Consider the following 12,643-nt stretch of genomic DNA (forward strand, 5'->3'; position numbering starts at 1 on the left):
GTCAGCGCCGCGCCATCCGTCAACCAAAACAGGTCCATCTGATCGATCAGTTAATCGATCAGACAGACTGGATGTTGATCGTATCCATGGGCCAATCTGGTCCCTACTGTACATCAAACAAGGACTGCCCATCGGATAAAACTTGTTCGATGTTGATTCATCCCTCACAGCAGATTGACCAGATGGAAGATCGAATTGAATAAGGATTTTGATCGATCAGTTGATTGATCTGTCATCGGATTACCTCACTGCGGATCGACCTGATGGAAGACCAAATAGAATTGGGATTCTGATCAATCAGTTGATGGATCATATCGAATCCTTGATCACAAATGAAAATACACCCATATTAGATTTAGAAGATGAGATTGAGGGAGAAAGAATTTTAAGATTTTTACCTGATAACTCGAAGCTCTTGTAGCCGTTCGGAGTAAGGCCAGCAGCAAAAGTGCAGAAAGTCCTCCGGAGTGAAGCGGCTGGGAATGGCCAGAGCAAAGAGAAGCGTCCTTCTCCATCCCTTGCCCCAGAGAGAGAAAGAGAAGATGGAAATTTGAGGTCAGATGACAGAGAAAGAGGGAGTGTAGAGAGAAACAACTCACTGAATATGAGTGAGAAAGTGGAGAGAGAAAGAGAGAAGAAATTACTGGTTGAAACAGACCGTGAAGAAGCAGAAGATGGCGAGGTCACAGAGAACAAGAGGGCGAAGAGAGAGATAGAGAGAGAAGAACCCAATCACAGAATGTAACAGATTGAGTAGACAGGGCAGACAGCGAGAATGAACAAAGCATCAGAGGGAGAAAGAGGGAGAAGAGAGAGAGATATCAAAGAGAGAGAATGTGAAACCCAATAACAGGCTGAAACCGATGGAGTAGATACGGCAGACGGTTACGACAGACAGAACGAGGGAAGCGCCAGAGAAGGAGAGAGAAAAAAGAGAGAGAAACCCAATTACAGACTGAAACCGATGGAGTATGTACGGAATACGGCGACGAAGGAAAAGAACTAGCGAAGCATGAGAGAGAGAAGAGAGAGAAAAATAGAAAGAAGAGAGAGGAGAGAGAAACCCAATTAGAGACTAAAACCGATGACGCAGATTCGGAATACGGCGAGGAAGGAAAAGAACGAGCGAAGCATCAGAGAAAGTGAAAGAGAGAGAAACCCAATCACCGACTGAAACCGATGACGCAGTTTCGGAATACGGCGAGGAAGGAAAAGAACGAGCGAAGCATCAGAGAAAGAGAGAGAGAGAGAGAGAGAGAGAGAGAGAGAAACCCAATTACAGTCTGAAACCGATGAAGCAGATTCGGAATACGAAGAGGACGGAAAAGAAAAATCGAAGCATCAGAGAAAGAAGAGAGAGAGAGAGAGAGAAACCCAAATCCAGACTGAAACCGACGAAGCAGATTCGGAATACGGCGAGGAAGAACAAGAACGAGCGAAGCAACAAAGAGAGAGAGAGAGAGAGAGAGAGAGAAACCCAAATCCAGACTGAAACCGACGAAGCAGATTCGGAATACGGCGAGGAAGAACAAGAACGAGCGAAGCAACAAAGAGAGAGAGAGAGAGAGAGAGAGAGAGAGAGAGAAACCCAATCACAGACTGAAACCGACGAAGCAGATTCGGAATACGGCGAGGAAGAACAAGAACGACCGAAGCATCAAAGAGAGAGAAAGCAGAGAGAGAGAGAGAGGAAGGGAGAGATTACCGGAAGAGGCGGAAGATGGAGCTGATCCGGGGAGGAGGAAGCGATGCTGCGGAAGAGGCGGGCGACGGCCTTGCACTCTTCAACGCGAGGACTTTGATTCGACCACGACGACGACGTCGATGCCGACGGAATGGACTGCTCCCGCGCTTGCCTCGCCTCTCCGCCGGCCACGATCTCCGCTGCCGTGCGCGCTCGTCGCCCTGCCGAGAGAACCCGAAGATGGAACATTCTCTCTCTCTCTCTCTCTCTCTCTCTCTCTCTCTCTCTCTCTCTCTCTCTCTCTCTCTCTCTAAACTTCAACCCAGGTCCCAGACTTCAACCCAGAACCCACTTCTCTCTCTCTCTCTAACTTTCAACCCAGAACCGACTTCTCTCTCTATAAACTTTAACCCAGAACCCCTTCCCTCTCTCTCTATAGATTTCAACCCAGAACCCACCTCTCTAAATTTCAACCCAAAACCCACATCTCTCTCTCTCTAGATTTCAACCGCCAAGTATCAGAACCTAACTCTCTCTCTAAATTCCTACCTATAACCCAACTCGCTCTCTACCCAGAATCCATCGCGCTTCTTAATAATTCTCAGAACCCTCCTCTCTCTCCCCCCTCTCTATATCTCTCTCTCTCTAAATTCTTACATATACATCGCACTCCTTATAACTCTCTCTAACCTCTCTCACTTCTCACTAAATATATTCATCTCCCTGATGAAGTATCCACAAAACAAGTCAGAAGTTAGTCTTCGCGCGCGCCTGAATTGTTAGATATACATCGGACTCTTTTATATGCATCTCGCTTGTCCAAAAGTATATGCACCTCCCTTGATATATCTAAAAAAACTAAGACAACGGGACGGGACGGGACGGGACGGGACGGGACGGGACGGGACGGGACGGGACGGGACGGGACAAGTGTCTCACTAGATGTATGTGTCTAGCAGTATGTATGATCATGCATGATTTCTCTCTCCATATGTATGTCTCACCAGATGTTACATGCATCTCTCTCTCCTAAATATGTCTGGGACTTGGCAAAACCAGGAAATATCCAATCACATGAAAGATTGATTCAGGAATACAGAAATGCGAAAAACCATAGCCTTTCCGCACCACCCGGGATGCATACGGATCATGATAATGATACATTAACTTAATCTACACAATTAAACAAAATTACAAAAAAACATTCACACCTGACCATCATATTCTCCCTCTGAGCAGACCCAGAACTTTGACCATGATGGGTATTTTTCTCAGGCCTGACAATATCACACATGATCTGGATCTATCAACTAAATCTACAGATATTGAAACAAAATTACAACAAAAAAATCATACCTGGTCGCGAGAGATGCCGACCTCCGAATCATCTGCCTTTCTTTCTTCCATAATCATCTTCTCCAACCTCTCAAGATCTTCAATTTCATCGCCTCTGAGAAAACCAAGGACCTGGGCCATGGTGGGTCTCTTCTCAGGCCTGTTCTGGGCACAGGCAAGAGCAACAAGAACAACCCTCTTCAGCTCTTTTTCACTAAACTCTCCTTCTAGAGAGGGATCTGCCACTGCGGCGAAGTTTCTCTCTCTAGCCAGCTGGAGACCCCACTCGGCCACGGTGTCGCCGCCATTGCCAAATTTCTCTGCAGGCTTCTTCCCACTGACCAGCTCCAGAAGAAGAATCCCAAAGCTGTACACGTCACTGCTCTCCGAGGCCTTTCCAGAGGTGGAGTACTCGGGAGGAAGATAGCCCTGGGAACCACGGGCCCCGCCGCTGACGTGGCCGGGCCCACCGGGAATGAGCCGGGCCAGCCCAAAGTCCGCAACTTGGGCCTCAAAGTCCCGGCCCAATAGTACATTGCTTGACTTGATGGCCCCATGTATGATGTGAGGAGAGGCATGGTGGTGGAGATAACTGCATAAGATAAAACCAAGAAATTTTGGGCCAAAATGGAATAAATCTCATTTATTTTTTATTTTTTTTCACTTACGCGATCCCCTCTGCCGACCCGATAGCTATTTTCATCCGCTTCGGCCAGTCAAGCTCGTTGTCTGAGGAGTTTGGGCCGTGAAGATGAGAGTAGAGGCTCAGGTCATGCACATACTCGTAGACTAAGAGACGCTCCTCGGCTTCGTTGCAGTAGCCGCGTAAGCAGAGGAGGTTCTTGTGCTTGACTCTGCATAGAATCTCAGCCTCCACCGAGAACTCTACTTCAGCTTCGTCGTACCACATTTTTAACCGCTTCACAGCTACCTAAACATGGGACGCAAGATTACTAGAGTTAGAATTCAGGGGGAGAGTGTTAGCCCAATATGTATGGAAACCATGAAAAAATCCGTCTAATTGCAGAAATGCATAGAGAAGTGCTGAATCAACGAGAGAGGGAGAGTTCCTGCCACTCTGGGAGCTGGGCAATGTCAATCAACCAGAAAAACTATAAATGGACTCGGCTACTGATACAACCCCATTGTAATCCCGTAATGCTTCCAAAGTGTAATCTCAATCCTGTTTGGAATTCATGGTCTGAGAGAAGAGATGGAGAGAGAGAGAAGAAAAAGAAGGGAAAGAGATCTGGCGGAGTGGATGACGCCTTCGGGTACAGCAGGATGGACAACGCCATTTGTGATAAGCATCTTCCGAAGACTTATCAAAGATGACAAGGCGTCACACGCTGATAAGCACCTTCCGAAGACTTACCGCAGAAAGACGAAGAGTCGCACGTACGGATCGCTAGAAGCACATGTGAAAGTTAGAATAACTGGCGGGAGGGGAGGCTATAAATAAAGAGGGAAAAAGGGGGAAGGGTATCGAGTTGGTTTTTCTCAGTCGCAAGGGCGCGGGCTGGTGGGAGATTCTCTACGCCAGCGGAGAACGGCCGATCCGGCCTTGATCCATCTCTATCTCTTCTAGAGTTGTTCTTGCTCTATCCTTACTCTCTTCTCCACGACACTTTCTTATACATTCCCAGTTTTCCCTCTGCACTACTCAAATCTGGGATTTTCTTGATTGCTATTATATTTTCTTGAGATTCTCGATTCGAGAATTCTTGAGATCTACCGAGGAATTCTATCAATTTCCCTGATGGTGGAAAACTGTTCCATGATAACAGGAATGGACGTCTGAGAGAGGAAACAGAAAGAAAGGCACGAGAGACTGATGGTTGCAAGGAAGGCATTCACGATAAGTCAAAAACCACCCCCTTCTCTGTGATGGGTAGCTTAAGAGGCACCGGATGTCGGGACGGCCAGGGCCAGGATTTCGTCTCTTTTGTCTGGGTCAAGGTTGATGCCAATAGATGCACTAGATTTTTCCAATGGAGTCCAGTTAGGGACTTGCCATAGAAAGCTGAAACAGACCCACAAGCGCCCATTTAATAACTGGGCCGGAAAGTTTGTAATCATCAGGCCCAGACGGTCATATAATCCTCATCCTATCGAGGGTTAGTTCCATAATGTTATCCCAGTAAGGGCATTTTGGTCATTTGGCAAAGAGAGGGAGAGGAATGAGAGCTAGTAGGAGAGGGAACAACGAATTTTCATCCAAACACCCTTTATAGAGTTTAAGACTCAAATACCCAAAATGACCAATTTTCCCTCTCCATGCTCTTAGAGCCATTGACGTTGATGTATGTAGGGGAGACGCCTTTCAAAATCGTCCTAAATCTTCCTTTTAACAGAAGTTTCTTCAGGAGCTGCAGAAAGTGCACTTCCGCAAGAGAAAGAATCTGATTTCTGGCCTTCCTCAAAAAATATTTCTAACACCCCTTTAGACATGTCAGAGGAAAAAGAAGATGGCAAATGTCGCTTATAACCCTAAGCCATCAAATTTATAATTGACGTGTTGGGGTTTATCTATAACGAAAGGTCATGCTAATTGAATCCTCATGGATGAAAATAAAAACAATTTAACTGAATGAGTTTAGAACATTGATGAGGCCTCACAGAATTCAGGGGTATTTAGTGATTCATACTCGGCCCATTTTTCTTGGCTGATATTTTATGACATTCAAAATGTCAGAACTAGGGAATTGCTTTGATTAATGATAACTCACGTATGAATAACTAAAAATTACAAAAAAATGCGGTCGACAAAGAATACGAACGCAGTTAGCAAAAAAAAAGGGAAGACTTGGTACCTGAGCCCCATCCGTGAGCTGCCCCCAGTAGACGCTCCCGAAAGCGCCTTCTCCGAGTTTGTTGTCATAGTTAAAGTTGTTTGTTGCCGAATGGAGCTCCTTGAGAGAGAAAATTCTCCACGTCTTCGTCCTTTTATTCCCCTTCTCTCTCCTATAACGATCCATTACCTCATCAGACAACAAAAAACATAACATTCAATGGAAGTCAAAGAATTCAGAGGCTCAATACACAGAAATCTTCCACAAGAGAATAACACAACATACAAGATTCGTCACCTCATCAGACAGCAAAGAAATTGAATTAAAAGGAAATCGGATGTTTCAGAGGCCTTATATACAGAAATTTCTCAAGGGAATATCACACCACATACGATCCATAACCTTATTAGACAACGAAAAAAGGATTAAATTCAATGCAAATAAGATAATTAAGGGCTTAACATACAGAAATCTTCCTCAAGGGAATATCACACCACATACGATCCATCACCTTATTAGACAACGAAAAGGATTAAATTCAATGGAAATAAGATAATTCAGGGGCTTAACATACAGAAATCTTCCTCAAGGGAATATCACACCACATACGATCCATCACCTAATTAGACAACGAAAAGGATTAAATTCAATGGAAATAAGATAATTCAGGGGCTTAACATACAGAAATCTTCCTCAAGGGAATATCACACCACATACGATCCATCACCTTATTAGACAACAAAAAGGATTAAATTCAATGGAAATAAGATAATTTAGGGGCTTAACATACAGAAATCTTCCTCAAGAGAATAACACACTGAGCAAGATCCACCACCTCATCAGAAAGTGAAGAAAATTTGAATTCAAAGAAAATCGGATAACTCGGAGGCCTTGTAAACAGAAATCTTCTTCAAGAGAATAACACACCGTGCACAATCATCACCTCATCAGACAACGTAAAAAATATTAAATTAAACCGAAATCGGACGATTCAGAGTCCTATAAAATGATTCTTCCTCAACATAACAAGGCACCGTACGAGATCCGTCAGACAAGATACAATATTTTTTCTTTTTTTTTAATTTTTTTTTAGATAGAATATTTGAATTCAAGAGAAATCGGATATTTCAGAGGCTTTTCAAACAGAAATCTTCCTCAAGAGAATTACGCACCGAGTACGATACATCACCTCATTCGACCACACAAAAAAATTTAAACTCAACGGAAATCCGATGATTCGGAGTCCTAAAAATAATTCTTTCCCAAGAGAACAACACACCGCACAAGATCCATCAGACAAGAAAGAATATTCGGATTCAAGAGAAATCGGATATTTCAGAGGCCTTTCTAACAGAAATCTTCCTCAACAGAATTACACACCGTTTACACGATCCATCACCTCATCAGACAAAGTAAAAAAAATTAAGTTCATCGGTAGTCGGATGATTCAGAGTCCTCATATACATAATTCTTCCGCAAGAGAACAACACACCGTACAAGATCCATCAGACAAGAGAAATCAGACAATTCAGAGGCTTTTTCAACAGAAATCTTCCTCGAGAGAATATCACACCGTACACGATCCACCACCTCATCAGACAACATAAAAAAAAATTGAATTCAACGAAAATCGGATGATTCAGAGTCCTCATTTGCACAAATCTAGAACAACATAATAATGCACCGTTCAAAGTAGTTCACGCAGCAAAATGAGGGGCAGAGTGGCATCTTCAGCTGCGAGATCTGACAGTCTCTATCGATTCTCCGCTGCTATTCCTCTTCCTCTTCTTCCTTTCCCGCTACTTTCGATCCTCGCTTCCCGCCATGGCTTCTTCTTCTTCTTCCTCCTCTTCTTCTTCTTCGTCTTCTTCTCGAGCTAGCTGAGAAGTGAAGAATACCAGAGAATCTAGCTTTAATGGAAAAGCAAAGTTCCATTAAATCTGCGGATCATATTATCTTAACGCGTACCCAAAACATTTCAGTTATGATCGGCTCTTACTTGGGGCCAGCCGTCAGAAGTTCCATTAATGTTCCGAGGGGACAGTGTATTTATGTGGGCCCCACGAAAGTGAACGGATGACGAACGACAGTTATGGACGGATGGGACGGGACTGAGTGCCCTCCTGTTCAGTCATCTCTTCAGAGGATTCGTAGTCGTCTCGACCGTCATCTGTCCACATTTTCTCATCATCAGTACTCCTTCGTCCCTCCTGTACAGTCGTTAGAAGGGACCACAGAAATGACTGAAGTGACGGTCCCCGCCCGTCATTTCCGTTATTAGTCATTCGTCATTTATTAAAGCCCTGAGACAAGGACGGACGCTGCGGTTTGTCAAATAGGTTTAGGTCCAAGGGTCAAACTGGACCGGATCTGGAAGTATATTATTCGATATTTATTTAATATTTTTTATAAAATTCTAAAAATATCAAATCCAACTCGATTGAGAGGTTTCTATTGAGCTCAGCATAGACGCCATATATTTAACCAGCTGTGGGCAACCGCTTGATGTAAAGGATATTTGACATTACTATGAACATAATTTTTTTACTTTGACTTTGACATTGACTAGTCAACCTGACCAAACCGGCACTAGTCTGGTCTGGGACCGAACAAGAACGGATGATACCGAACCGAAGTTTAGGTAAGGTTTAGTTCTATGCTAAAAACCTGACCGGACCGGGACCGTCAAACCCTAATCGTGATGTATAACGGTATCGGATCGAATATCCAGATTCCGTTACTGTAGCAACAGATATCCAAGATTGCCGTCCAATATCCAGATATCAAAATTGTATTGTCATCCATATCAAAATTGAGGTGGGGCGAAGACTACTGGGAAGCAACGTTTCGTTGGAGCAGTGAACATCATATTTATGTCGGTTCAACGTGAGTTGACAGATGACGAATAGCAGTTATGGACGAACGGGATGAGACTGAATGGCCGCATGTTTGGTCATCTCTTCTGTGGATTCAATGTCGTCTCAACCGTCGTCTGTCTGCATTTTATCATCGTCATTATTCCATCGTCCGTCTAGTTCAATCATTGGAACGGATGACGGAAATGACTTGCATGACAGTCTCCGTCCCTCGTGTTCCATCATTTGTCATCTGTCATCTCTGATAGTCCCGAGACAAGGACAGATGCTGATATCGGGACCAATCCCTGGGACAAAGACTGATGCCGATATTGTTATGTATAGTGGTATTGGGATGACGGATATCTGTAATGACGGATATCAGATTTTCCCATGTCGGATATCATCATCCATATTAAAATCGAGATGGGGCTAAGATTACTTGGCAGCAATGTTCCGTTGGAGCTGTGGATCACTCTATACTAATGTGTGGCCTGTATGTTTTAGTTATAATTGAAGTTATAGTTGGCCCATGCTTACTAGAGAGTGTGTGTTCATGTGGACCCCTAGCAAATTTTATATGTGGGATTGGAGAAATATATGGCCATCCAACTGTAAACTTTATTTGTTTAATTGTCCCATCACCATATTATTTTTTGTGGGGTCTGACAGATCAATTATTTTTTATTTGATATATTCTAAACCATTATTATGTAGTTTTTTAGCTGGGAAGATGCAGAATGCGCAAGGAAGGGATCCAAACTAAAAAATTAAACCAAATTGGCAATTAAAAGTGTTTCAATTACCCTCGTGTTTGAAACCTCATAATGATGAAGATATCAAAACCTGACTATACAATGTTATGTCTGATTGATATCACAAGACAATACTGACAGTAACTGAGAAAGAGAGAAAAAAATAACCTGGATGTTGATGAAAACCACTGGATTGGCTGTGTATCTCAACTTTCAATCCATCCCTCTCTGCAGTAAAACCCTTAATTTAAGCATTGATCAAAATTTCTACAAATTGACTAATTGTACCATTAATTAAACATGCCAAATACTCAATAGTTATCATATACATTATGATTTTGAACATTTTATAATGTGCTAGTAATTTTGTAAAAATAACATGACTTACCATGTTTTTAAGTTAAATGGATTTTATGTTTATCATTAATTTTATATATCCTTTCCATTTCCATCTCTTGATTCCTATATTTTCCAGAATACTTTCAATTTGTTGATATTTTTTTCTACATATAGTCTGAAACTATAATAAAGTCTTAAGAGACCATATTTATTCGTATGAATTAAAAAGTATTCAGTTGTCTTTAATATTTCAAACTACAAAACATTCACTTTTATTTATATTTCCCCCGGATTTTTTTTTCTTAAAAATGAATGAATTCTGACATTTAAATTTTGAAACATTTCAGGTATAAAAATATCATAATAAGATCCTACTTAGGAAACTAAAATATTAATGTATGGATTTAGACATTTTGGTCATTTGAGTTGAATCTTCAGCTTGGTTTTCTTCCCTTCATTACCCTTTCTATATATGTATATCTTGTTATTCTCTTTCAGAATCACTCACTTAATAGGTGAGTTATATAGAACAATTTTATCCTTCAGAGTAATGTCAAGTGAGTTCCTAATGTAATAATTAGATAAAACAAGTTTTTTTTCCCAAATAACTAAATCTACCAACATATCACTCAAAATGAATGTAATTATACATGTGTTTAATATACATCAAACACAAAGTAGTATATCTTCATTACCTCGTTCATTGAATTATGAAGTTCACATGTGCAATTGACATCACGTGCATAACCCTAAAGACGTTAAAACTCAAAAACCTTGGGGATGATGTCCGTAGACTTTCTGAATTAAATAATTTTGTCATCATCAAAATTTTCATCGTGAAATATTATTATAACTTTTATCTCTACATAATATTATGATGGAAAATGATGATTACTTTAACTAAATTGGTTGCGTTGGGCGAGTATTGGAGTAAAAACATATTGAGTTATATTACACTCGTTTCCTAGAGTCCTCTCAGACTATAAATATAGAGATTAAGTTGATAAAAAATTGGACCAGATGGAGGTGATTTTGACCTATTGACTTATCCCTAAAGAGTGATAAGTCCACAAATATAACTCCCGAATAGTGGTCAATAATGAAACATAGTTATGCATTCAATGATTTAGATATCGATCATATATGTTGCACTTTAAATAGGTACTATGTATAAAATTATATAGAAAACACAAGAACAAGCATAGAAGTTTGTTGTCTTCGTGTATTGAATAATGATTAATTGAAATTATGGGCAGCTGGTGTTGGTTATAAACGTTTAATTCAGGGTTATTTATGGATGTTAATTCATGATATAACTTGGGAGTTTATAATATTATAAAAAAATTAGATAATAATGTATTTAATGGCATGCCATTGTATTTTTGGAAGTTAAAGATAATTTTTTGGAGAATTATCTTCATTGTCAGCTTCTGTTAATACATAGTGTGCACCTAAATTGAATAATAAATGAAATATATGCATTAATGATTTGAAGAAACATATTTCATCACATGATTTATTTACTTATTTATAAAAGATTGCCTTAAATACATGCAAACATCTACTTGGTACTTTTATGCATATGCTCATTGATTTAGGATCATTATCTGTGGGATTTCAAGGTTAAATAGATCATTATTTTTTCATAATTTTTGAGAACTTTCAGTTCCTAATTTTCAGTAATAAACTAAATAAATAAATTATAAGGATTAAAGGCTGTGTACCCACTTCAAGGGCTTTCCTGTTGGGGGCTGGCCTATAGAAGAAGGTAACGAATGAAGGGACCATAGGACTAGCCCATTAAGATGAATCATGAAAAGGATTAGTCCTATCATGCCATTGGTGCAATGGGCATCTACCTTCATGATAAGTATTCTTAGTTTCACTAAATGAGTAAGCAACACTTTATTCTCAAGTAAAAAAATGATGAATAAAGAAAAACTCAACAGTATTTAGTAAATCTATGTCCCAATGCCTTGGAATGTTGACCAGAAATATTTATATTTGATGTTTAAAATTTTGGCCATCTCTTGATCAGATTGGGTGGAACTTCTCCAGGCCAATCACGAGATGTGATATCATGATATCAAAGGCAAAATCAACAATAAACTTGGGTTTTTTTATCAAAGTATCATCTATTGCATTTTTTTTGTGCGCTGCTTAAAAGGGGACTTATGATCTTTCAGGAATGATGTGTCTGGCTTAAAATTCATTAATAAATAGATTTTTTCAATATGGGGTAATATTTCAAAAGGTTGCCGGCAGTGTATATAAGGTTTGAAAAATCTCTCTTCACTCTCTGGTACACAAATGATACATTATACATTTTCAAAAGTTTAAAGAAATGTTTGGGGATTTTTTGGTTCAACAAAGCATCTTTTCATCGCTATGTAAACTAAAACATTGAATCATTTTTTTAATTTTTACCCTAAAACGAATAGATATATCTTTTGTCAGCCAGATTCAATTTTTTATTTCAAAATATGATTTTATCCTTATGTTTCATTAAAACATTTAGTAAAAAGTTCTTATCATTCTTGAAAACTCTTAAATTGTGACCTCTCAAATTATGAGAGGAATTATATTTTGCATCTGTGAAGCATTCTTTAAATGGCTTAAAAAGGGCTATTTTTTGTAATTTTTTTATAATAAAAATGGCTTGGGTGAATTAGCTTCCCACATTCTGCAGGATTGAATTTGATCAAATCAACTTCTAAGTCCATAAAAATCATGGAAATTATTTTTAAAACTCTGAAACATATTAGGTTCTTGACCTTGATTGAATGTGTGAAAAAACTATTGACATGTTGATAAAGGTAGAAATCAATTCTCAATTGATCTCTAAAACATAGTTTATTCATGATACCTATTGGGGAACTTGCT

General features: G+C 40.0%; 2 protein-coding genes across 3 annotated transcripts; both read right to left on the reverse strand.

Moving 5' to 3' along the window:
- Nucleotides 1-244: 244 nt before the first annotated feature.
- LOC144712941 (uncharacterized) lies at nt 245-2,594 on the reverse strand. The gene is made up of 3 exons (XM_078587371.1): nt 1,706-2,594; nt 399-517; nt 245-321 (listed from the first exon to the last, which is right to left on the reverse strand). The coding sequence occupies exons 1-3, from the start codon at nt 1,931-1,933 to the stop codon at nt 294-296; spliced, it is 375 nt and encodes a 124-aa protein (XP_078443497.1). The 5' UTR covers nt 1,934-2,594; the 3' UTR covers nt 245-293.
- A 136-nt stretch (nt 2,595-2,730) lies between these two features.
- Nucleotides 2,731-7,703, reverse strand: LOC144712940 (PTI1-like tyrosine-protein kinase At3g15890). 2 transcript variants are annotated; one of them, XM_078587370.1, is made up of 5 exons: nt 7,496-7,703; nt 5,833-5,983; nt 3,688-3,950; nt 3,041-3,611; nt 2,731-2,961 (listed from the first exon to the last, which is right to left on the reverse strand). In XM_078587370.1, exons 1-5 carry the CDS (start codon nt 7,537-7,539, stop codon nt 2,956-2,958), a joined length of 1,035 nt encoding a protein of 344 aa, XP_078443496.1. In that variant the 5' UTR covers nt 7,540-7,703; the 3' UTR covers nt 2,731-2,955. The 2 variants fall into 2 exon arrangements, with proteins under 2 accessions (XP_078443496.1, XP_078443495.1); XM_078587369.1 differs by lacking the exon at nt 7,496-7,703 and adding an exon at nt 7,304-7,448.
- Between the last annotated feature and the right edge of the window lie 4,940 nt (nt 7,704-12,643).

Source organism: Wolffia australiana, chromosome 15 (assembly GCF_029677425.1).
Source record: "Wolffia australiana isolate 7733 chromosome 15, ASM2967742v1".
NCBI lineage: Eukaryota > Viridiplantae > Streptophyta > Magnoliopsida > Alismatales > Araceae > Wolffia > Wolffia australiana.